This window comes from Tubulanus polymorphus, chromosome 7 (assembly GCF_964204645.1).
Source record: "Tubulanus polymorphus chromosome 7, tnTubPoly1.2, whole genome shotgun sequence".
Taxonomy (NCBI): domain Eukaryota; kingdom Metazoa; phylum Nemertea; class Palaeonemertea; order Tubulaniformes; family Tubulanidae; genus Tubulanus; species Tubulanus polymorphus.
Window position 1 is genome coordinate 19,745,842 of NC_134031.1, and position 27,957 is coordinate 19,773,798.

Below are 27,957 nucleotides of genomic sequence, written 5' to 3' on the forward strand. Positions count from 1 at the left end.
ATCATCTGCGACGGAGTCTCATTCTGCGTCAAATCAGTCGTTGCAGTCACATCAACACTCAATCGCGCGCTCAATTCAAGTCTCTCGAAAACACCAACTACATCATCTACGCCATGGCTAGTTCGAAAATCCAAAAGTTACCAGAAAATCACCGCCACGAGGCCACGGTGCTGCTGACCCTGTTTAACGAAGCAGATAAGAACAACGATGGATTTTTAACGATTGATGAATTACGATTAGCTTTACAAAACAACCCACGACCAGATATCGAATGCCAGGTAAGATGCCGTTTCGCATATATTCATCATTTTTCAATCTTTTCTAAAGCGTTGCGCATTATTTTGTCTCAGAGCAGTCGATACCAATTTAGATTGTTCTGTCGGCTGAAGAACTGGATGCCGCTCTGAAAGTATTCAATATGTGTCCCGAGTCAAATTTTCGGTAAAACTTTCAGTAAAACAAGAATATGATGAAGAAAAAAACCACTGGCATGCGCACATGATTGGGTATTTGTTTTCCTGATTATTAGTATGCATATAATAAGCTTTTTACAATGGATTTGGATTTTTGGAAATTTACGAAACCGACTATAATCCGTACGAAGATTTAAATACACGAACTTCTATAAAAATTCTATTGAATTGCAGACTTTCTTTTTTTTAAAGTACTTACTTTCAATAACGCAGTTTGTGAGATTAACGGGTATGGAATGATTTTGAAATATTCGTATTTGAAAAAAAATCCTGCTTTATTCACGTATCAAAAACGTTGGTAATGATATCAAACGTGTGCATGTCTAGGAACCACTGCTGCGCTGGCGGCGATCTTTTCCATTTCTGGCAAATCTTTATCTTTACAACGAGGAAACTGCTCAAATCTATTGAAAATGCTGCGCGAGGGTCGTATGAAATATTAGCCTATTTTTGATGATGCAATATGTCACATCGTCTGGCAGCTGGCTATGTATGTAAAGCCCGTATAAATCGGGGGAGCATATTCCTTCTGGATCCCACAGAAATTCGCCTAGAAGTTTTAAGTTACTTAAGCCGGGAGTCCTCCGCCTGGAGTCCTCCATTTTGTCGAACAGTTTACCGAAAGTTTACTTTCTGCCACCAGATATCTCGTAAACGAATTAATTTTTGATTGATGATTTCGAGTCGTAATCATTTTCTCCGCGGAAATGTGCTGATATATGAATGATACAGAACAAAACCGAATCGACGGAGTGAAATTAATACGTTAAGACCGAGGGGGAAGTTTACGCTCGACATCCAGGTTTCCGACACGAAGAAATGACGTCACGAACATCAAAGCTCGGTGCCTGGGAAATACGGAGTAGAGGGAATTGATTCAGAAAATCCCAACGTATACATTTTGAGTATTTTATCTCCCGTATCGTTTGCCGATCTACTTCTATATAAAATGGGTGTAACCGAATTTGTAAGCTGAAATAATGATGCAACGTACAGTTCAGATTGCCAAAGCTATGTCGTTTGATATTTGACTGCCATTATTTGGAGCCGGTCTTTGAAACCCGATTCCAATTATTAAAATGCGACATAAAAACTGGTTAGGCTATGCGTGTAATATGTGTATCGGGTGCTACGAAATGTGATATAGATTACATATTTTTCATATCGGATGCGTTTGCTGAATAGGGTGAATAAAAAGTAACGTATCGTCGGTGCGCCATCTGTCGATCAATTATTCATTGATTCTTAAAAATAACTGTGGCTAATTAATTCGGACCACAACGAGGCAAATATGCCAGACGAACTTTTCCGCTATTGACATTTCTTTTCGTATTATAATACATTTATCTAAAGCTGATTATTTGCCGCTGGATTCTGTTCTAAAGAGTGTGTGATAATATATTCTAAGTACGGATAAGAGTCGTGTATGACCATTTCTAAAGTCGCAGCGTCCAAGTATTATCTCCATACCATTAGTACTAACAATCGTATATAGAAGCAAAACCCAATATCATGGAACAAACGCACTCGTTGTTCCTGGCGTATCGGACAAGATGCGTCTACCAACCATCTACTCGACGACGACTCTCGATTATAGAGTTACCACGAACTATCTCAGTTCATTCGGCGAGGAACTGATTGAATTTCGAAAAAGGGCGACTCCGAGGAGTGGTTGTAATTTTATATATCGCGTGAGTAAATAAGAGCCGGAACGGTTTACAAAATCACATTAGTAGTTTGACAGAAATGAGTCGTGACCTTCTTTCTGTTAATTCTCTCTCACGTCTCTCCATCACCAAAGTTGACATTGTTCTCCATAAATTAAATGAATTTGCTAATTTAGTAGCCGCACAAGCATCGATGAGCATCATGTACTGACTGGTTAATTTCATTTTGCCGCTGATACACAGGGATCGCGCGTGAATGTTTCCCATCCCGCAACCGGGAGAACATTCTCGATTCGTGTCTTTTGGGAGCGGCCGTTCTCGACTGCGGAACATGCGCGATTGGATGAGTTACGAGTCACGTGAGAGTTCCCGAACAACGAATACATGTCGCGAAATAAAATAGCCAAACTCTTGTAATGGTCAGTTAATTGTGTGGCCGTGTGCGTGTTCATGTCAGCTTTGTTGGTAAAGAGGCATTGTGAAGGGACTTATAACGAATGAATCTGATAACATGCTGGCGAAAGATATAAAGATCATAGTTTCGGAATCGCGTTTAGAAATGCGTTTGATATTTTCAAATCTATCAGTCATCAGTGGCGTGATCTGTTTCGTACGGCAAATAAAACACCAAGCCATTAACTCACGATATTTTGTAAGAAAGTAAGAACAAATTATGACCGGCAATTTCGGGAACTGGGACTCAATCGAAGAAAAGATGATTAGTTTTATTTTCAACACACGGTTTGACAAAGAAAAGCACGAAGTGAAGTGATATGTATACTTTGATGAACTATGTCGGATCCGGGTATTTCTTTTTTCATCGACAATAAATAAATGTGTATCATGTTTTATGTGTATTGTAATGATCAATAACAGTTAGTGGTGTCATCATGAGTTTATTCTATACCACGCCCTTCCTGGTATCTGAGTTACCTTATAATCTAGACCCATAATCCGCCAAAAGGCATGTGTGTGCGCGCGCGTGTCTATTTCAATTACAATATTATTACAACTACTTATAAAATACGATTTCCTGAAACACAATCAAAGGCGTAGTATATGAATTCTGCTTTTAAATGAAATTCAACAAAAACAACGTAGATCACGAAAGGCAAACGTAACGTTGACGTTGAAGTGAGCAAACCTGAGATACAGACCGCATGTGTAGTGATAGGGTAAGTGGTCAGCGTGGCGACCAGTCGTGTGTGGTTACTGGAATGCTCTATCCATTCAAACTTTGATTACACGAGACTATTTTTTTATACGGAAAAAGAATCGCACTTCTTCCCTTTTGAACGAGCTGTTTCGGTCGTAGGGTTGTAGGGAGATGGAGCTGAACTTTTAACTTGTCGTGTAGCCTGCGTCGTGCAGACCTAGAGGTAAATGGCCGCACATGAGAGCGAAGGAAATTTGTTGAATTGAACACAAACGTTATGAAATATTAATCTAAATCCCAGACATATACCGTACACATGTTAATATCAACAAGAATATCAGGTTACTATCGTTATTCAGATGAAGTATATCGCGCTGCCGCAAATTGAAAAACAAAACTATTTTCCAATCAACCCCGGGAATTCGTCCACGACTGATGATTAACACAGTCTGCTGATATTGAAACCCGATTTTCGTTTCACAATTCTCTCCGTCGTCACCGGTGTATATTCTGGGTTAATTGATAGATGACTGATTTCCACTATAGCGTGTATTGGACCGCCGAATTGAGTGGAAATGTATTATATCTGTTACAAAAAACGTTTTTGACGCCGTAAAAACTGTTACAATAATGTTTATATACATTGATACCTAGTACGCGTTTAATATGTATAAGGGGTTCTGTGTGAGTCGATGTGCACTACATCATCAATATTGGCGTTACAAAATAACAATTACATTGAATATTAACGTTTGTTTTGCACATCATCAATATATCAAGGCTGGACTGGTTGCCGGTCAATTCAAATCAATTATCGATATATTCAAACTCAAACTAACGATCCTTAAAGCGATTATATAATTCATTTTATAACATTATATTTATCGACAATATAAATCAATGTGTTATTTTTCAAGGCATCAATAAAGTTTCAAGTTACTTTTCTTGTTCTATTCTTTCAATTCCAAATAATGTGTGGGTTACTTTTATTTAAGGATGTTTAAAAACTGTCTTCTTGCAATGCGAGCTAGTAGCTTGGTACTGCTGTGTAGAACATATCAAAATGCGCAACTTCCAAAAAATTGAATTATGAGACAGATTTTATTGAGGAGACAGTGGGTGATTAATGTAAACTGACTAGGGGCAATCGGCCGGAATATTCCCCGTATTAATGCATGCGGAAATGATATGCGATGTTAGCAAGAAGGCCCATCGGCAGCAGCGACTAACCCGTTGTAGAACCTAACAGTAGGTCTCTCTAATTCAGTAAAAACAAAAGCCGGCATTTGAAAACCCTGAACTAAGTCTGGAAGTGATGACCGACACCCCATAACAGCTAGAACCAAGTCTTTAATCTGATACGGCAAGATTAAGACCAAACCATCATCTGTAACCTAATCGCTGGTGCATATATAAATGTGTCTCGGGCAAACATAACTTTCAGCTCCTCCCTCGTAGGTCGTAACTCGTAGTTGGAACATCAATATTGCAACAACCAATCATGCACAGTTGTTTGTTCAGACCAGTCTTATCAAACTGGTTAGTAGTTACTGTCGCGGTCTCTGCGGATGACATTATAGACGATTCTACATTCTGCAAGATTAACCAGCACCAGTTGCAGTGTTCTAAATCACTTCAGTAAATAATCTGGACCGCTATTTCGGAGCATGAAAGTCGATACAGACGACTCCGACGTGAACCGTAGATAACAGCGTCTTAAACTGTAGTTTTACTTGCCGGAAAGTCTGGTAATCAGATTATCAGACAATCTGTTGATTTCAATACATTGAACTTCAGTTGGTGGTTCGCCCGCAATTGGAAAAAAAAACTAGACCTCTCTCCGTATCTGCGTCTGTCGAGACAGTATTACAACTGACGACGAGTTTTCCCGACTAACAAACTGCGTAACAAGAAAAATACGCGCTTACATCCGATAGGTCTCCGTGGACCAGGTTATAGATTGTCAGACATTCTACGCTGGAATAACCGCCATGTTGCGCCGCGCTGCTTCACCACCACGATCTACTCCATCAATCCATATCCGTTGTGTTCAACATGTTCCGTACCCGAAAACGCTCGAGTACGTTCACTTCCGCTTCCCGTGAAATGGAGATAAATCTACGCATTACGCAGAATTTATCTCGTTGGATCTTAGATTAGGATTTGGCGTTTTGATATTTTATTTGCTAATTTTCGTTCCTTTTTTCTATGACGCTGTTACAATATACCATTCCATATTCAATGAAATATATATTACTGCCAGTAATATTTATACAATTCGTGTTGCTGCCAATTATTTTGGGATGTGCTAATTATTGAATTATTGAGTGATTGGCTCCGAAATATCAGCATACGTTGAGAATATTCAACAAACCCTTTCGTTATTGCTTTCTCGTTATCGTTCATTTGAGAGTGTGTCGCCAAGTACCACCGCGAGAGGCGAGTGCCTAGAAAACATTGTAATTAAAATGTCCATGTGTAAAAATACTCTATTTGAGTTATGTGTAATGCATACGATAAGTATAGACGTAGTGAAATGATAAGTGCTACTTATTCTTAATACTATACAACAGTCCAATTATAAACAAAGTGTTCATGTCGATCATGTTTATTCCATTCTATATGAAATGATATTGTTCTGTTCTGTAGAGCTTTGGTTGTTCTACGTTTTGGGAAACTTTGTCATCTAAGAGCGAATTCCTCTCAATTCAAAAATAAAGAGTCGCCACTTAAGTGAAAGTTGAAATTACAAAAGCTGTTCAAAGTGTATCGCGCTTTTCTCGTTCGCATTGTGATCATTTTCAAGCGCGACTGGGACGAGTGTCAGAGATCTCCACGCTTAAAGATGACGAACTATCTAAAATCTATTTCCTTCGCTTGTTATGTAAATCTGCACAGCACAGTACTGTAATCAATCGCGCCATTCGCTTACTCTTCACGATTACAATCACACTATATGTCTTATTGTGTAATTAGCGATTCGCAAGACTAAGGAACCATCTGCAACCTCGACTTTGATATCGACCGATAACGCAGTAACATGTGTCATTTAACATCGGCACAAAGCTCGAGAACTTATTCTGTATGGTCGTGTCGTTGGCTCTTCACAGCTGTTCCACGCTGTTTCGAGCAAATAAAACAAATCCCGTCGTGTCAGTTCACATAGAACACTATAATCACTTCTACAGCGTCTTCTACGTCTGTCATCACTCGTTTTATCGGCTGCTTGGTTCAAACTGTAAACACGATAAATAAGAGCAACAATATCCTCAAAATGTTGCAGACGTTCTCTTTATGACATGGTCCATTTTATACAAGCGCGCAATAAAGAAGGGAAGGATTCACAGAATCGACGCTTAACAATGAAGGGAAGGGAATGGAAATATGAAAAGTTTGTATTCGATACGAAATGTTAACAAATTCTCTTTTTTTTATAAAATTGAGTTCCCTTACAGCGTCGTCGTGTAAATTAGCATGAAGCTTTTACTGCGCGTATGCCCCATAGGACCGCGTTGATTAATACCACACGCAGGCGCCTTGAGCGTTTTTACAAAACGAAAACTCTCATAGTCGTTAACGATCGAGCGCAAACTATGCGAAAAATTGCCGCCACAATCAAGTCTTTAACTGATGGCGATGCAGTTTTGCTGTCAGGAAGATCTCGGCTGTATTCTAAATTGCCGCTCAAATTAGAGACAATGGGCTGAATGGGATGCGGATATTGGCAGCGATGTCCGAATCTGATACGGAATTGATATCACCGTTTTACCGAAGTCAATTATCTCAGATCAGTCGGGTTTATACTTCAACCTCCAGCATTAGTCAGCTTAATGGCGGACTTCCGGTTTCGATGCTGTCGTTGATCGCGCGGAGTCTCCTGTTCGAGTTGGTAAAACGTTAGCGATGGTCGGACACGTATTATCCGCACCCCGAGCACCACAGGAAAACCTATTAATAAAAATAGTGCTTCAAGCAGTGATTTGCTTGTTGACGCTGCGGTGAAGGGTTCCGCGGCTCTAATTGTTATAGGATAAATGTCACTCGTCCGTTTTTAGTATATCTTGCAAATCATGTCGGGTCTACGTGTCCTTTAGAAAATATATATCTGCTTTCCTCAAATGTAATAAATTTGCTTCTAAGAGAGGTGTATGCGGAATAAGGGATGGGTCAACCGATCCAGGGGTGGATCTAGAATTTGAGCAGAGGGGGTCAAGCACAGTGTTTTCCTATATATATTTTACTAATATTTCAATGAAAAATGCATTCATAAATATTTGTGCATTTCCAACACTACTATTGCTATCGGACGCCGAAACAGAAATTGATTAAGATTTGAATTGTGCGTACTTTCATCGTTGATTTTATTGATATCATTATCAGAAAATTTTCGAACCCGAGCAAGGCGGGTCGAGACCCCCTAAACCCCCCCTCCCCTTGAATTGAATCCTCCCATGTGAAGTGTACGGTTTCGCTCCTAGCCTTTGTGGTAGATATACGGATAATATACCTAATAAGCATGGAATAAAATCTAATCAAATGAACATAAAAGCTGCTGTCATCCCTTTATGAGATGAAAAGAAAAAGAGAAGTGTATATCTAAGAAAGGGATTAATATGCGGCATCACGAATGGCGTTACTTGTAAGAGCTGTTTCTATATATGATCGTACGTGTATATACGATATGACATGATGCAATCAGCGAGTCGTATATTTACATGTAAAATTAATGCCCTTAATGAGATCGGACAAGTGCCCAATAGTTTCATGATGGCAACTCATAAATTCCGATATACGACGTCGAGCTCATTCACTCTATGAACTGTAAAATCTATCTTGACGTCGAATGAATCGATCGCGAATTCCCGCTCTATATCAATGTTGCGTTTACTTATCAGTTATCAATTGATTGTGACGTTGAACGTGATCATCTTAAGACCGAATCTACCGACGAATGAATCTCTATAGATCTTATTATCTTTCCGCCCTCATTTACCGCTCTCTGCACCCGTGGCAATCTCTCGAATTGCTCTCTTGGAATTTGTCTGGTCTATATCGTATTTTCGTCTCCGATGAACGCTATCCGTCGTCTGCGCGACTCGAATCTCGTCTGCTGTCGGGTGAAGGCTCAAATAGAGTTCAATTCATTCCGATTCCATTAAAGATTTATCGAAATAACCTCTGAATCGTGTTTACAGTCAATCCATTGCAATTTGTATGCCGATAACGAAGCTATTTTCCAGTATAGTAAAACTTGAATAATCGATACGAAAATTTAATTTCCCGTGTATTAATCATTCGCTTGTTCGTTATCAACTCCTTGTGTGGTTTATGGGCTACAAATTGAAAATTTAAATAGGTTTGATTGTATGCTTTTGTTCACCGGTTATTGCGAATATATATATATTTCATTGTAGCACGATTGCGCGTATAGCGGGCGCTGTAAATGTATCTTAACCTGAATTGTTCACGTGTTCATTTGCATTATGAGCAAATTAAAATAAGTGAGTGACAATGTATCGCGACTATGTATCGAAGTTTTACTCTTAAGAGATATAGAGAGTCACTTGGTGCAAGGACCGGTCGCGTGATCTCGCCGGTACGGCCATTCATGAACCCGCCACCCCTAAAACGCCATATTTTCTTCGGAGATCGGAATATCTGTATTATTTTGTTTTCGAAAAATCAACCCCCGATAAACTGCCATACTCTACTCACTGTCTTCAACATCTTAAACACCGATGTTGGCGGTATATCGGGGTAACTCAGGGATGAGGTAGCATCACCAGCTAGTTGGTGCTGATCTAAAGGTTTTGCGCTATGCGAAGGGACGAGTTAGTCATCTCGTCCGTATGACTCTGCATGAACCGAAGAACATTCGTGTCATTGATTGATGCGAAAAAAGTTAAGTGTGAGGTTCCGTTATTGGCTGTTGCGGTGCCGCATCTCAATGTCTTCACGCGACGAGTATCATCGAAATGTTCGATATGGCGAGATGATGATGATGATGATGATGATGTGTAAAATCCGGTCCATTTGACAAAATAATGATCGACGATTGTGGTGAGAAAAATGGATCGTTGACGGTGGTCAAATGTGAACACGGCTCATTTCCCTTGAACGTGTGTTCGGAATAACGAAGTCATCGCTGTCTGTTATCATGTCCATTATGGCGATTCGCGCAACAGTTGTGTAATTGATAAAATGATATAGAAGCTTTGGATACGCGATGAGAAATGGGAAAATAAAGCTACGGACTCCAGGGTGGTATGAAAGAAAAAATGGCCATTGACTGGCTTATCTTCGATCGCAGTCCGGATCCCTTTGAAAATTAAGTTAGTTTCCATGTTAGAGTCGCAGAAATAATTCAGCTCCTCACAACGTCTTGGAAATGCCACTTGCCCGTGTTTCACATAGTTCTAGGGACATATGGGACGAGATAGAATTGGTTCATACGCTGATTCTATAGCCAGTAACTTTGTGTAACAATGTCCAGATTTTGCACTGAAACTATTACCATAAAGGTAGGGGCACACGAGCGTATTTTTTCGCCCGATCGCGGCGAATTTATCAATCGCCTGAAAAATTCGCTCGTGTGGCCACTCACGGCGACGACGATTTCGTCGGCCGACTCGATCGCCCGGCGAATCGCGCTCGTGTGTCCCTAGCTTTAGATCGGTGGTCGTGTCTTGTTTGATTCGCGTGTGAAGTGTTTAGGCGCCAGGGTAAGGTAAAGTAGACGGGTTTATTGCTAGACTGCATCGCAGCTCTCGCACGTCACAGTAAACTTGACATACTCAACGCGGCGTTATTAAATCGCGTGGCGATAAATATAATATTGCGTTTACGAAATGAACCATCCATGTTGAGAGCAAACAAAATACTGCAGTGTAAAACTGTTCAACGCCTCTGATAAAGCGGTCCACTTATTCTATGTCAGAATCTTCGATTCCCGATAGTAATATAGGAAATGGAATATGTACATATACATATATTGTCTTCTTCAAGTCTTTCATCAGGGCGGCGTACATGGAACTCTAGAAAACCGGTGATGAAACTCAGTTAAGTGGACATGAATGCTCCGGGATATATATATATATATATCCAGTCTGACTTTTTACACCCTGGATATCATCAAAGCGGCTGAGATATAACTGTGGACACGCCGTCCAGCTATAGGTTTCTCTTCGCTCTATTGTGGGCATGCTTCAGACAGGAAACTTTTGGGAGAAAATACCACCGAAACCCGACGTAAAGACGTTAATCGGAGTAATGGCTTTTTAAGCCCAGAACACTTGCATGGTGACTTCTGCAGCGATTTCCCAGGGTTCCTATCCGCTTTCATGGTGAACCGTTGTTAAAAAAAAGAATTTCCACTAGGGAAGTTCCACCGCTGATAGAAACCTCAAACAGGCTGCGTCAGTAACCGAACAGTATGTGTGATATTATATGTACCTTGTGATATAGATTCAAGTTCTAGCAATTCACAAAAACTCTTTTAGCTTCGAACAGACCAACTGGTGAATTCTTTTGGTTTTAGGAAAAACTCTCTCGCCACACAAACCGAAGCGACACTGCTCTATGAATGATTAAGCGCTTGTATATCGAGTTCGAGGTGTAGCCGCGCTATCGACTGAGTGTGTTCTATTTTATGAAATAACGCGTCTGTGAAACGTGAGAAGCGCGCAGAATTATTCATTCGATCCAGGGAAATATGAGATATCATATTTAACCGATCCTTAGACGATAACAGCTGAGAATAAAAACTCAATTTTGTTGATTTTCGAATATATGTTTATACAAGTAACGTATCTTCTTTCGTGTTGATTTATTACGGATTTCTCTTTGTAAGCAAACAAAGGATTGTAGTAAATCGATCGAGTTGAACTTCTTGAATTCCGATCGCCGGATGCTGATATATGTTTTCCGCCATATCGTGCGCAGCGGAAGTTTGAAACTTCACGGCGCAGTGAACGCAATGAAAACCCAATAAAGTAGGCAGTCATTGACTGTGATAAGTATGGGATGAGCCTGGTTATCGGAACAATAGAAAACGACTCGAGATCATCTGAATATTCAACGTGGGGTTCACACGATTATTCCCAAGGGTAACCGTCATTTTATGTCTCCATGACAACGTACATTATTTTTGTTCGCCGATGCGGATCTCCATTATAACGGCTTGAAAATTATATGCATTTAATCCTGCATCAGCATTCCGCGAACTCTGATGGCTTCAAGATGTTTGCATTTTGAATTTCTCACATAGAAATAGAAGATAGAATCCAAGGTCGCATACCGGATGTCGGTTTCTAACGAGGTAGTCACAGTATCGCCATAGTTACAGCTAGCAGGTGATCAGAATTTCCACCAATCAGCGATTGATTTGTGCACGGTGGCACGTATCATCGCCTGTGATTGGCAGTAGCTTTTTCAAGTCATTACAGCTTGAAATGCTCGATCTTCGAAACTATACGAGTCGGTTACTTCTTGATTGATCACAATTCATTCGTACCGTTACCAAAGTACCCGAGAATCAGACAAGTTCAAACGAGTGATCGTTTAAATCAATCCCATTAATGATAATCGTTTCGCCCAAACAGACGATGTCCATAATTTTGATGATAAATCAATATCAGTAAGAGCTTTGCTTTCAGTGTCGACGACGCATTAAATGTGTAAAGCGTTGTAAATTCTGTTTACCGTATCGAAAGCTTTTTCTCGCATTGACACGCGAAACCGGGAAATTGATCTGCGTAACCATAGTGCGCCGCACCGCCTGAGGTCGGAACGCGCTCCGAGGCTGTATCAAACCGCAAAAATACATTATACTTTTTAACGATTCAATATCTGTTATGTTGATGTGAATCAACTCTAATTTCGCTGAAATATATCCGATATTCATTGCATGGATTATAAACTAGATTAAACAGTTTCAGTAAGCGCACAGATTTAATAATGTTCTACGTTATCTGTTCTCTGGTAGGTGTCGTATAGATGATGATATGTATATGGCGCGCGTTAGATGATGATATTCACTCTAAAAATGTGGTTTATTTGTAGAATGGTCAGTAATCCTAACAGTGGCGGATCCAGGGTGTGTCTGTGGGGTTGAGACACCCCCAAAAATTCCATCCTTCAATATTCTAGATTAAATATTTTCAGATCAAAATCGAGGTTGTACGACTGAAAGATATCAAAATCTTGTTGTGGCGATTAGGTTTTATCAATTCTGGAAAATCTGAAAATCATTTTGTATGTTCATGTTACGGCGAAACTTAGAAAAAATGCCCTTAGTTTCTTTTGTGGGCACCCATTTCCCGGACCCTGGATCCCTTTCCCAGACCCTGGATGAGATTATTCAACACTCTCACAATATCCCCGCGAGACGAACAGTAGTTGATGCGCGGGGACGATTCAGCTTATTTCCATAATTTCGAGTGAAGCCTAAACGTTGATTAAAATGGGTACAACAATTCCAACATGTCTTTTGATATCGGCGCAGCGAATGTGTTTTTTTCGAAAAGATTACCACATCAGAGTTAGATAATCCCAGTAGGATTCTTTTACGTGGAAGACTATGACACCACGGATGAAGTACCTGTCGCTGTCCGGCGCAGATTGATATCGGATATGAAATAAAGTATACGAGATGGAATGAAAAGATGTAGTAGGTGAACTACAACGACAGATTATTGATGGTTTTACCGCTAAGATCGTAGCTATCGCTGTAATTATGATGAACGATGTTTTGATGTGGCACCGAAGCGTAATGGCACATCGTCACCACGCGGGAGCCGTCTGTGCGACGGCTGTTTAGGAAATTGTTGCCCAGACGACATTGACAGGAAGCAGAAGGTCAAAGGAAATAGCCAGTCTCAAGGTCATCGAACGAGGATCGGTGCGGTGGCGAGCGCCCGCTTTCCACATGTTAACAAAACGATTGTCATTGTTTCGCTTAAAAGTACTTCTTCTTGTAAAATTTGTCATAAATTACCAGATTTCGGTGATATAATTCGGCGATAATGCCGGTGATACCTGCACATTTAAGCAATCCAGACGGATTTGTCTTGGAGGTTCAACACCCTGCTGAATATCCGAAATACTGATAAATATCGAAACCAATGGTTGCCATCACCTGTTTTCAAAATCAGGGAACTTTTTTCACCTTTGCGCTTTATTCACAATGTTATTATGCAAGCAACGCAGACAGATTTTTTTTTCGAAAGTCTCGTCGATAACGTGTTTGCATAAAGATTGTTTAGTGGCTTATGGCTGAGACTATAATACATCACAGAATCTGTCATTTTATCACATAGAAACTAACTCCTACCTGGAACAGGTAACTGTCGCTGATAGAAATAGTTGAATAGACCGAGAGATTTACGCGTCAAAATAAAGGCAAATCTACGGGGTCCATGAAATAATGTGGAAGTGGATGATGCATGTACGGGGAACCTGCTTCCAATCGTTCTCGATTGGCGAATGTAATTAGGAGAAAAAACGCAAAAAACACATTCACTGATTGACTTTCTTAATCACGAAATGGCAGCGACGTCGAATTAGTTGAATATTCATGAAACATGGCTTTTAATCAGGAGATACATCAGAAAACGATGTTTGAACGCGTATTTCGAAAGCTATGTCTTAGTACATTGTATTCATGAATTGAAAAAATGTAAATTGGAAATGGATTTCATCTGCTTCCTAAAACGTCTTTCCATAACAGCGAACTCGAAGAGACTTCCCTTGTGTCTATGATTAAATGACTTCTTTTTGGCTTTGATGTAAATTTATTGAATTTTTATTACAACTATATTCTACAAGAACCCATAAATTGTTTAGCGTGGAGTGGCATGAATTCGCAACAGTCTATACAGCTAGAGTTTACAACGCTGAAAATGGAGACAGTTTTAGCAGTCAAAAACAACACTATAAAATCACCCAATGAACGCAGTAGGAATGTTGCATCGACGGTAGTTTTCATCGGTAACTGGTAATGGATTTGATGACAGTCAGCCTTATTAGAGGATTTTACCGTAATGGTTTCGTTTATTGAACGTCGTCGTAAAACGAATACGTGATTTATAGGCGAATCTTGCATAACGGATGCGAAAATGGGAAAATGGCTGATGTTTTAATATTTTCGTAAAGTTTGTTTAGTTCAAGCACTGGAATCACGAAACACCTAGTATGTGTGTCCGATTTACACTGGATAAAATAAATCCTGCAACTGATAAAAAATGAGTATATTTATACAGTTATATATATTATATTGATATTTATATTATATTTATATAGTTAATTGGAATTAACCACAATTTCATCTTGACTAAATAAACAGCATAGAAGTCGATGAATCACGAGATGCTGTAGCTATAATGAACAATACTTATTCAAATGGCAGGAAACATCGTCACAAGTGAAGATTCGTGCAGATGGAATGATCACAAATGATCACGAATGCACGCAAAGCTTTTCAGAAGCGAAACGATTTTATCATCTTTAATCCATGGAGTGGGGTTTAACAAGATCTTAAAGTTGTTATCTCCGAATATCAGTTCGATTTCTACTAAAGTCAAGAGCTGCATAGCTATAATCAGATAACCAGTAGCTTGTTGGTTAATTATCATAGTGTATCTACCATCTCTCAGTGATGCCGCGTCGGGTTGGAATTTAACAGTTGCGGGAAATTCCGAAATTTGGTGACATAACTTTTAAGGTCGGTAGGGACGTAGGATTGGAAGGCCAGAAGAAAAGAAGACGTTTCTCCCGGATAATGCAGTCATGTGAAATGCAAATTCCATTAGGATGAGTGTCAAATTTGCAGGTTTTAACTAGCTCTGTCTCGACGAAAAGAGAACCTCAGTGGGCATGGGTCCGGACCCCCGACGAGTCCATCCCCTAAATCCATCCCATGGGACGGGTAGCACGTTGAAGCAACCATGCTCTCAATTAAAATTAGAATAATAAAGAAAATGCTAACACAAAAATCGAACAATTTGCTCTCAATTAAAATTAGAATAATAAAGAAAATGCTAACACAAAAATGGAACAATTTGAAATGAAAAGCTCCATGTACTGGTGATAGGCGCGCATTGGCGAATGTAAATAACACGTTATTTTTCTATATGCAAATATCGCGAGATTCATTTCCTTTACGATATCATCATTCCTGAATCGAATGATGACATATTTTCTGAGATTCGTCTGTTCTTGCAAGCGCATACTCGGTGTATACGCAAAACGTATCATCGAGATAAGAGGGGAATATACAATGTCAGAACTGTCGTTGTATTTTGACAGGGCGATATAAACGCAATAAAACAGTTCGAAAGAAAACGTCCGCGCCGTAGTCATTAAATCACGTCTTTTATCGTTAAACAACGCGAGATTGTTGTTGTAATATTTGAATTTCATGCTGAACGCGCGCTTTCGTCGAGTAGTATTTCCGCTGCGCTTGAGAGAGATTTATTGAAGATATAATTCCCGGGTAGTAGTATCAATGCTCAATGGAAGTGATTAATCTACACAGAAAAATAAACGAAAAACTTGAAAATTGACAATCATATTAAGTGTTAACACACGAAGGGGTAAAAGAACACAGCCATAATTATAGAAACTAAGACAGTAGTGACGCTTTACTCAATTAGTCTAGATGAGCCCACATTTTGAGGACGTTACGACTCAACCCTATGTCGAACCAACCATTCATTGACAGTCACATGTCCAAAGATATAGCACGCAAATTTGGAATTAGTTGATTTCAACCACGTCACTTTAAAAGATCGGGCCTTAGTCACGTTAGATTAATTGCCGAATTGGTTCACTACATTATTAGATGTGTAATGCGTATAATGTTGCGCCCTGAAGCTGTAATTTTCCGATTGTTACGATATTTCCCTATTAGCTTTCTTGTCGGAAATTCAAATTACTTTGAAAATCGAATTTTTAGTTGGTAACTCAATCGAATGCTGTTTGCGTACACGAATTCCCAGCGCCCGCCCTCCACGTGGTTGATAAACCATTACTCTGAATCATGTTAAGAGCGTGGCGTTGCGGGAGTAGATGCCGTTCTATCTGTCACGTCCAATCGTAACGATCGACGCGCTGTTTTTTTAGCTTACGATAACCGATACCTTCGACGGTCGTTTATCAATCTACGTCGCCCTAATAAATCCTTAAAATCCACAGCGCCTTTTGTTGGATTTTGTCTGATCGGCTATTTACGTAATCCCCGGTCCCGATTTACGGCGACAACAGTCAATAAAAACGTCACACATTCTAATTTACGGGAAGGGTCTGTCCTGAAGCTGCGCGCATTTAAAATTTCTACATGTTTTAGGTTTTTATCCAGCTATGTCCAAATCCAAAATCAGCTCTGAGCTCAACGATTGAATGTTTAAACCGGAGGTTTGATTATTCCGATTAAGAATGATCTATTCAGATTGATTTGAATATCGTCAGTTCTATGTAAATGGTTGATTTATTGACACTGGAATATCTAGAATGTTTCTATTCCTCTGACGTTGTGGAAGTTACTCCCATCTCAACTGGTGTCATTTATTTTTCATCAGATTATCCTGCGAATCCAACTGTCCATGTCCCACGTTTGAGTCGTGAATATTACATCTTGTCAGTGAATGTCGGTCATTAGGGGTCCATTTTGTGTGCATTATGCTTTTTCCGGCCTCGTGGGTTTAATTGGGCAAAACGAATTGACATTTCCCGCCCGGCGAGGTTCTGTAAATTGAATATTGCAATTAAATCTTTTTCTCTCTAACGCGTAAAATGGATTGTTTTCGCACTAGAACATTACGGAGAAGGCTCGTCATATGCTCAGTCGGTGCCACGATGGCTGTGGTTGCGTTTTAGGACGCAATTAAGCCTCGGCAAAATATTTTGCACAAGGGACTCGTCGTACAGTCGGTCCATAATTCATAAACAAGCAAGCATCATTTCATACTCGTGGTGTTTACATGCACTGAGACAAAATATCCGCCATTATGCAAAGCATCATGAACATGAACACTTATCTTTGGTTGTAATGATACGTAAACCAAGGCCATCAGATTCGCGAATTTTGAGCGGTAGATTATTCGAAAAAGATCATTAATCGCTGTTGTTTTTCATCGTTTATTCCATTGGGACATTACGAGGTCGTCGATTTTAGGAAGCCATACGTATGTATGACTCACGAATAATGCCAATCAAGGGAATATTATTTGAAAATTGTCAGCCTGAACTTGAAATCCACCATAAATCATTGATGCAATAATTCGACTGTTATTGGTTTTATTTTGTCGATTGTTGACTGAATATTGTATCACGACTGTAGAAAATCGGTTTGTAGTTCAAATTATCCATACGTCACTTGATTAGAAAATGTCGTGCAGTGCGAATTCACTTAACAATTAATCCAAACGGCTGCTACGATACGATCCCATTCGAATTCAACATTGACAACTAGCCATAGAGTCGTCTGGCAGTCTTTTGTCACGAAAACATTAATTAAAATCAGGGGATGATATGAAGTTTAATAATAATGCTTGTAACACGTGTTTCACTCGTCAAATCTTATCGTGCGATCTCGAAAAACTAAATCCAATGCAACACCAATTATGCCGACAGATGGCGCGGCGAACACTCGGTCTTAAGCTGTCAAAATAATTTCATTATCGATCACTTTTAAGCCGAATTCTTCTGCTCCTGAATCCATACATATGACCCACATTGAATTCATTTTTTCCGGGTGATTTGTATAGTTTGCTAAGTTTCGATATTAACCGGAAATGTAGATTCGAACTTCTGGCAGTCTTACAAAATGTCCTACAATTTTGCTGTGTCGAATGAAAAGTGAAATTTGGTTATTTGTTTTACGCACGCTGAACAAATTCACTGAACTAACTGCACTTTACGTATATACTGGAAACTTGCTTGGCTTCAGAGAATTGACGAGTACCCTCTATCAATGTGTTTGTCATATACGGGCCTGTTATTATGTAGTTGCCGTCATCGATACGTAATAAGACAGCTGAGAATACTCAGATTCCACTTAACATAATAATAGACACACAGCAGGCAGTAACACCAGTTGCGTTCGATATCTAGTTTTCAGTGTTCCGAAGAAATATAGTTTACACATTTGAGAAGGCAATCGAGGGTATTCACCTAACTTCGTCACGCGCTCTGCCATTCTCCTTGTAGCCTTTGACACGAATGACTATTGTCAATTCGTCTCTTCATAAAATATTAGGCGCAAGGTCGATACGTGGAAGTCCTCTTCAATATTCATTAACACCAAAGGTTTCTCCGGTTTATTGGTCACGTGATGATGTGTGACGTCACAGTACCCGAGGGAGCGCGGCGCCATCTGGGCAGAGCAACCTTGAACCTCTGCGATGCTCTGCGGTGTGTTGCGGGATTGTAAATCACGTGATACAAGGCGGCAGTCGGGATTAGCGTGATTATAATTTAATGGGGATTTATGCCGTTAGCTGATTGTTTCTGTTGTATCTATGGCAACGGCGTACGCCGGTGCAGCAGTCGCAGGTGCGCGAAGAACCCTGGTCACGGTGCTAAAAAATTACTGATACTATACGAGACGACAGATACGAAATATATATATATATATATATATAAGTATATGTATATCGGTGGTAATGTACACAGCACACTCCTCGATCAAACCTGTTACGCCTTTTCCGCGTTTTATACTCAATCTTATCCGCTTCCAGTTTCCGAAATTAACGGCCACATTTAACACGCACCCGGTTAGTCTCCCGCACGTTATGGAACACTGACGTCAAAACGTGAAAAACAGATCTTTGAAATATGAGAGATATTTTTTATTACTAATTTCTCAGAAATTTCTAGTCTTATCTTTGATGGCGCGCGTTTGATTGAAATCGCGTGATAATCGTTGTTGCTTTGAAGGCCGGATTCGTTTCATTAGAAAACGTATCATTAATTGATATACGAGACTTTATTTCGATAGTAGAATAACTTCACAAAGTGCGCGCTTCGCATAAATTCTAAAACTGCGGGATCGACTCGGAATCTGATGAATTGCTTGCCAGCTTTGCGATACATTTATGAAATGGATCCTGCGCTATATTCGTTGTTCAAATGGAGCCCACTGTCTAAAATTTCTAAAATTCCGTGATTAATTTCTCACCAGAGTTTCCGATCAGAAAGTAATGATCGTTGTACAACTTCTAATGATTTTTCCCTCGACGACGGCGGCGGCGGCGCTACTTTCGTTCCTCCGCCGTGCTTACGCCAGAGTTACGTCACCATTTTAGCGACTCGACGAATGGCGAAGTCATCAGACTATATGCGACATCGATGAAATCGTAATTTGAAAAACAAAAATGTTCCGCTTGTCGTTTGAGGAGAATGAATGAAATGTTTCAACTGCTCGCATCGAGTTTTAATTAATCACAGTAAGCTCGTGAAATCTGACACGGAGTCGGACAAAGTGTTTAATTAAGGCATTTCAATCGAATACCACGTGCGTCGAGACGCGCGTTCTTTGCTGTCGAATTGCAATTAAACGAATAAAAACGCAAGAATGTCACGAGCTAATTCTACAGACAACTTCTCTCTTGACTTTCGAGCGATTTAAAACTCGTGATAATTGAAAACACCGCGGTTCCCTATTCTGAACCCTTCGACGATCACATGATCGATTTTATGCAAATGTCAAATGCAAATTTTCCCTTCACTTCCGCTTCGTTCAGTAGAACGTATATATCAGTATGTATCCGTTTCCCCAGTGACATCAACTCCCCCTATGTTATGTATACTCGTCCATTATAGAGTATTGGGGGGGATGACTTTTCGCGGACGAATGTACATGGAGGCAAGAAAGATAGAGATAAGGATGGTGGGAGGGAGCAAAAAAAGTGGATCGTTAGTCAACACCAGAGGGGAAACGTGAGGGTCCATCCAGCCACAATACGGACTCATCGTCCACCGAGTCTTCAGGCAAACTGTGTAGTGTCAGATTATTTCACTGGTGTCGCTGATGTCACTGAGAAACTTGTGCACGTACATGGTTTATGTCATGTAGGTATGTCGGTGTAGGCCAATGTCGTGTAGGTTGTCGGTCGGTGGGTCGGGAGCATTCCATCACAATATGCGGTTGCGTTCTTTTTGTGTTGATGAAAATGACATCGCGATATTACGACTGCCGTCGGAGAGCTCGCTCTCTCTCTCCCTCGGTCGTGTTGAAAACCGATCCGTCATCCTGATATTCTTACCACTGCTCTCATTCGACAGCACATCGTCACGAAATAAAGCAATATCGAAATTTGAATTCCTGATTTAATGTTCTCGAATCGAATAGAACAGTTATTCCGCTCATTCATTTGGGGTTCTGTATTAATCTATTACGTGACAGGAGCAGTATAGAGCATAGTGTCTGATCAGATCATCCGTACGTGTATGCCAATGAAGCAAGGACGCATAACCTCTTTTAAGAGTTCAGACAATCGCATTAACTTCTTGCAATCTAGATATATATAAAAGCTTCCAAAATGGAGAAAATAAAGTTCAAGTTACGCAGCGGACCCGGATATGCTTATAACGGAATAATTGGGCTGACCACTAAACCATCCACATCTAGTAGTGGGTAGTTTCTTTTCCGAGTGTCAATACTTTATACAATAGACAGTGATGATCCCAGTACTGATATGTTGAGTTGAGTGATGCTTTTCGCCAGTGGTGGAGGCCTATTCCTTTTCGAGAGTGTCCATACTTTTTGATCCCTAGTTCTAATAGATGTGGTGCTTATCTCCAGTGGCAGGACTGGTATCTCAGAGATAGTCCAGACAACGCAATGCAAATGGAACATTTTAAGGAAGTTTTGAGTTGTCAGTAAAACGGCCCCCTGTAAAGTGATTGTTTCCACTGTGCCCTATGTGATTAAGGTTCTTATTGAAAGGCTTGGGACGACATGTCATCAAAGGTTTAAGTGTTACTGACATATCGAGGTTTATGACTTCAATAAATGCTCCCCACGTGACTTACACTAACGGAATTGTCGATACATCAAGCACAATGTCTCAGCACTTTCATTCATTCGACAAATCATACGCTGAGCTCGTGTGAAGAATCGTCGCGCTGCCTCGCTCGTCCAATATTCCCTGAAGCCCATATTCCCTTCGTGAATAATTAAACTACCGGACAACATTCATATTCGACTAATTTTCTTCTGTCGATAATAATAATCATCATCCGGTAACGTTGTATAACCACGATAGAAGAATGTCCGATAATTGCATTGAAAATCGTTGCATTATAGGAATACAACGGCATTATAAAATTTGGTGGTTTCTTACTGTTGTATTTTTACTAAGGCGAGCGATGAACATTCTTGGAAATATAAAGACTCCTACGCGCAGATGACTACAATTATCAAAAAGAAAAACCAGATTTTCTTTCGAACGCGACTATTGCTGTAGATTATTAGAAAAATATCGCTAACGTGTATATAAAAGCTGAAAAACGATACGAGCAGAGTTCTCATCATATCAGCAAAAATAATAGGCCCGGCTTTGCTGCGATGTATGTTCCGGTTATTGGATAATCTGTGGTTGTGTATAATCAAATCCGTCGACTAATCCACATCGCTCTCTGCTCGGGACTATTGATAGACAACAACCTCTAAGATACGTGTCCTGGGTGTCTAATTCCGGCTTCGGAGCTGTATGTATGGTAATGGCTCGTGTAGGGACGCATTCCGATTCATAGCCAGTCAACGTCCATAAACCTTCGTTTTTATGGCGAAGGGTGCCTTAGCGAGTATCCGCTCGATAAACCGTGAACATTATTCGCGTTTAAGCACCGTAAAAGATGCTTATCGCGGTGTAAGGGTGGTTAGCATCAACTGACATATATATGTACCCCGCTCCCGCCCCGCACGATCGAATATTCCCAATAAACACAACAGCGATTTATCAAAATCTTGGCACACCGATCAGGTCAGGCGATTAAGCTGTGATCAAAGATCCACTGATTAGAGCTAGGTCAAGGTTTGGTTATTAGAGCGTGGCCCGAATCGCAAGTAATAGGCCAAACAAATACAGTGGAACCTCGGATATAACGATTTATCGATTATAATGAAAAATTGTGTCCCAAATACTACAATATCAATGCTGGATATAAGAAACTACACGAACAGATCTATTTTCTGGTCCCCTGAAGCCCGTATCAACGAGAATTCCGCTGTATGATTCTTTTTGGTAAAGGGTGAAGGTCACCACTACAAAGGAAGTGTATATGGGCGGAAGTAGATCTACCGCAATTGACACTGCGATAAAGGAAACACACACACAGTGCATGTTGATCTGACCACTGTCCATCCACCGCAGCAGTGGTCATTGCGAGGATGAACGCGCCATAAGGTTAACCCGATTAACAAAATATGCCGTGGCGCTAAATCGGCTTAACGACAACTCCGCTGTGTACGAATCCATAGTTTTTATGTGGTCAGCTCATGAGACTACTGTCAATAAGTGCAACATTTATTTGTCAGTTCTAACACTGCCTATTCGAGACAGGGGTCTGTAGGGTTTGTCTCTCGGGGTTCGTAGTCACTTCCTTTTTATTCCCTAAGTACATACCGGTTCTTCCGACTGGAAAGTACCGATTTGACCATGCGTGTTCATTCACTCTAACTGTTCTTCGTCTCCTGGCTTCTCACAAATCGACAACACGTCGAAACTCGGTACATGTCGGTGTTCTCTCCCACGAGACTATTGTTCACAGGAGATGAAGAGTGTCATAGAAAATCACTTCGCACCTCTCATCTGATAGAACACTTCATCCCGGGACCGCGACACTCCACAGCTTCCCGACAAGTCTCGTTATTTGACCGCGTGGTTGTATCCATTAACGGGAAACGTTGTGAATGGTTTTCTTTGTATGGACGTACATAACCGCACCTCGTCGAGAACGGGTAAAACGCTTGTTGTTGTTACATTAAGACGGGCCGATGATGATGATGATGATGATGATGATGATGATGATGATGATGATGATGATGATGATGATGATGATGATGATGATGATGATGATGATGATGATGATGATGATGATGATGATGATGATGATGATGATGATGATGATGATGATGATGATGATGATGATGATGATGATGATGATGATGATGATGATGATGATGATGATGATGATATGCGCCAAGTCCCCGCCTGAGTTCGGGTGATTCTATCGGCGGCCATCTAGGGAAATCTAGCGATTCGTCAACGGAATGTTTTAGTCGTTAATAAGTCTATGTCACGATCTTTCGGATGATGGTTTTGTGTGCGAAGCATGTGTGTACACGTACTGCATCTTTATTTTATAGGAAACCAAGTAAACAAACAATAACTACATACGGAATTCCCAATTCATGTCAATATATAATAGATATATCAAACCCAACCCTTTTTGCGCGCTGAAAAGAAAAAAAATGACTCCCCGAGCCGTAGATTGCACATCTTTACTTGTGCTTCCATAAACGGGTGCGTAGGCCGAGCTTTTGTTTGGGGTTGACTTCGTAAGCAAATTTCTTTCTGGGAAATATTCTGAAAACGTATAGAATTTGTTTTCGCTCGATCCAACGTTATTTTCTATGACATCGGCGCGGAACTAGATGCATATTTTTTTGTAATGAAATAATGAAAATATTTCAAGGAACTCTTTTAGTTGTCGTTTCTTTATAGAATATGAAAATGGCTGTGATTTTTGTTTGTGATACAGATGGAATCCAATTTTCGACTAGCGTCGCATGGACGTTGTGTAACCGATTAACACGTCATATCTCATTTGATAACTTCTATCATAAAAAAAAAACATTCTACACAAAAACACTTGCTGTGTAAGCGGGGCACCGCGTCTGTTCCCTTCATATAGAATTCATCAACTCGTGAATCATGTATCAGCATAAAACTATATATGAACATTTTTTCGTTTATAGAAATATTATCTATTCATGCTTTACTATGTCGCTCTACGCTTGAAATAATCTGTGGTAGGCTAAATGCGCCATATGCATATGACAAGGCAGTCTGGAAGGGATATTGTTGTGACGAATAAATTGCAAATGCCAATGTTTTTAATTGGTCGAAACTATTGTTTCACCAATGGGTTTGACGTAAAGCCCATGTGTAACAAAAAAATGTTTAACGTGTATTTTTTCGAACCCTGAATCAAGGACGTCACTGGTATAAACGGCGGTATTCATTCATTTTCTTATGTTTGTATAATTCCAGGATCTTTTTGACGCACTGGATGCCGACGAAGATGGCAAAGTATCTAAAGAAGAGTACATAACAGGCCTTATGAAAGGGTACGTATTATCGCCGCCAGATGGTGTGACGGTGTTCACCTGCTGATAACGCCAACAGCAAATTAATAATAACGCAACACCTGGGACATTAAAGTTGTCATATGAAATCGTTTTCCAATTTTTATGACGGATAGATGAGACCTCACCCTATTTGACGCCTGGTGCCTCGATTTGTGTGATGATTTCACAGGCAACGTCCTCGATTTATCTTAAATTTTTGCTAGAAAAATCCAGTGACACCTCATGCAAAGTCATAAACATCAAAGGTCATCAGATGTAAGCGAATAGGAAACACCAAAAAATCATCTATAGTAAACACTTCTGAGTTCAACTTTATCTATACGGTAAAAGTCACGTCACTGTTAGGACTAATGAAAAATATGGCGTTATAACGAATTGGCGCAATGAAGAATAATATTTTCAATGAATTTAAGTTAGATTGAGAAAATTTATTCTCTGAAAAAATCTTATCATTGAATGAGCAGTGGCATTAAAAAGGTGGCAATGGAATTTGACTGTAATTGCATTATTTCATGAAACATTTTTCAATGAAATACTGATTTGGAATCGTCGTCTTCGGTAATTCAAAATGGCGCGATTGGTGTCTCCAACCGTTACTGCGACTCCATGTTATAACGCATACGATATACTTCAACGTCATTTCCTCGTCTCGAAAAATACTGTAACAATTCATTTTTTCAACTAATGGAATTGATATCGTCATTTATTCATTAACGGACGAGTGTCATTACTCAGAACCAACGACCAAAATGGCCGCAACGCGCGTAGGATGTCGGGAAAAATAGTGGAATGATCGTATCCATGGCAGCGTGTGTTGTTTAGTGCACGCTTACCTCTCATCATTAAACGAACATCGGTTGCCTACGAAATATGGCTGGGATTCATATCGGTGCAAAACAATTCAAAGAGTTATTCACCTTTGAAGATTTTTTAACTGAGCTCTTGGCCGAGCAATTAAGTGAACGCAAAAGAGTACAAAGCATGCGTGCGTGCGTGCGTATGTGCGTGGGGTAAAGATCCCCGCAACGAACGACCGACGGGACACGTGATCGAAGTCACTTGTGCTCGCCTACATCTGATATAGAACAATGGCGGTGGATATAGCGTGAACTTTATAACCGTTCAAATCCGTATCAATTTTCTTTTTTCTTTCATTACAATTTCACTTTCAGTTGTTACGCAAAACAAGAATTGAGGGCCATCTTCAAAAAGATCGACAAAAATGGAGACGGTTTCATCGATATCAACGAATTTAAACAAGCGTTCGAGGAATGTGGCAGCAAGGGCTACGACTGTTCGTATTTCGAGGAAAAAATTCGCGAGTTCGACACCAATTCCGATTTAAAACTTGACTGGAACGAATTCCTTGACTTTTCATCGAAAGGAAAGAAGTAGACGAAGAGAAAAACGAGACACAGACATAAACTACTAGACAGTATCTTTTAACTGCTTTACGAAAATAATTACGTTAATGAATAATACATATATATATATATATATAAGTTGGCCACGGATCCTTTTGTGGCTGGATTTTTAACGTGCTTGTAGAAAGATGAATGCGATCCAGTATATATGAATAAGTTATCATCATTATAATTATTATTACGGTGTTTGGAAATTAATAAGTCTATATTTCATTGAACACTGAACTTTGTTCATGGCCAGTCGGTACGTTTTGCAAAAAAGTAAAGCAATCTAAAGGTTGTCGTCAGTTGGCATTTAGATGTTCATGTGCGTCCCCTGGAAGAATGTCACTTGATTTAGACTATTATTAGACTTGTGATACACTTCAGACAATATCACTGCGTTTTTGATTTTGCCGGCTTCGAATTAAATCCATATCAAAGACAAATTAGAATCGTTGAGTTTCGGATACAATTTTACCCGCGGAAAAACAATCGACGCCGGTGAAACATTTACAAAATGATATACGCGCTCTAGCCTACGTCTAGTTTAAATGGACGTGGCAGTGTAGTTCAAATTTCTAGTTTTCTCTAAGCTGACATCGGGGACGCGCAGGACTTTTAATGGCAACCTTTTATCCTTGAGAAACGCTTCGACTGAACACTCGACGAAGCCTGCAATAGTGTTTCTATAATCGTAATAGCTGGGTTACATATATTTATTCAAATGCACCGATGTATCAATCTGACTTTTAAAAAGTTGTCGTGACGTTGAAAATGCACAACGATATTAAAAATGCACAATATTGTTGGATTTACAATATTTGAGTATTATAGACCTCTGGAAACTAGTCACTAGTCATGATATATATATGTGTGTGTATGGGAAATTCAAAAGTGCGCGTATGCTAATGAGGATGCCAGTCGACTTCGAGTTTGCGTAAGCAAGGTCAAGGCAACGTCCTCATTAACATACATATACAACGCCCACGGATATAGACTAACACTGTTCTTTATGATAATCATTTAATGTTTTATTAATTAATTGAAAATAATGTCTAGCTCAATTTCCATCGTCATTCATGCGTGTGAAATATAATTTAAACGTAGTCGGAATAACTGTCAATAGTACACCATGCGTTTCTTTCACCGAAATAAAGTTGGATATACCCTATCGATCGGTCGTTGCTGATCAGACGACTTAACCGCATCACCAACAGTGCTAAACATCGTCTTTACTTCTCTTTTTGCAAGCATTTTAAACGTTCGTTATTGTATATAATATGATGTTTAACTATATTATCATTAATCGCTCCATCATTCATCACTGCAATCAGATATATAATTGTTTCGCCGAGGAATTGGTACACACACCTAGCAAGGCAATGAAAAATCCCCGACCACAAAAAATCGGACATTTTCAATTACAAGTAATGCGGTAATTTGTTTGGAGGCCCCAAATGTAATATCAAACGGCTTTTGGCTTTAAATCGTAGGTCTTGGACATCACGCTTTTATGCCTGTACTCTGTTCTCTATGGCGACCACGTAGCAAGGTCAGATGGAATTTCACCAAATTTTTCAAAAAGATGAATTAACCAAATTATGAAACGTTTCCCTGCGCGTCACACGTTCGCCTCGCACACGCCTTATCTAACGCACCGATAACCCATACGCACCGATGTCCTGTTGTTTTTTGGGGATGTGTGATATGACGACTGTGTCCATATATTCCAAATATATCATACTTTTATCATTCCGTGTTTTTTCTTGATATTTTACCGATGTTTTCATATATATATATATATAAATAAATATATTATTATCATCGAGACCGTTATACATACATACATACGTGTATGCATATACGTATATATATATATAAT

The 27,957-nt window shown here is 39.8% G+C and overlaps 1 protein-coding gene across 1 annotated transcript; it reads left to right on the forward strand.

The window, feature by feature from the left end:
- On the forward strand, positions 1–27,957 carry LOC141908318 (uncharacterized). Its single transcript, XM_074798318.1, has 3 exons — positions 1–278; positions 24,572–24,648; positions 25,842–27,957. Exons 1-3 carry the CDS (start codon positions 114–116, stop codon positions 26,062–26,064), a joined length of 465 nt encoding a protein of 154 aa, XP_074654419.1. The 5' UTR covers positions 1–113; the 3' UTR covers positions 26,065–27,957.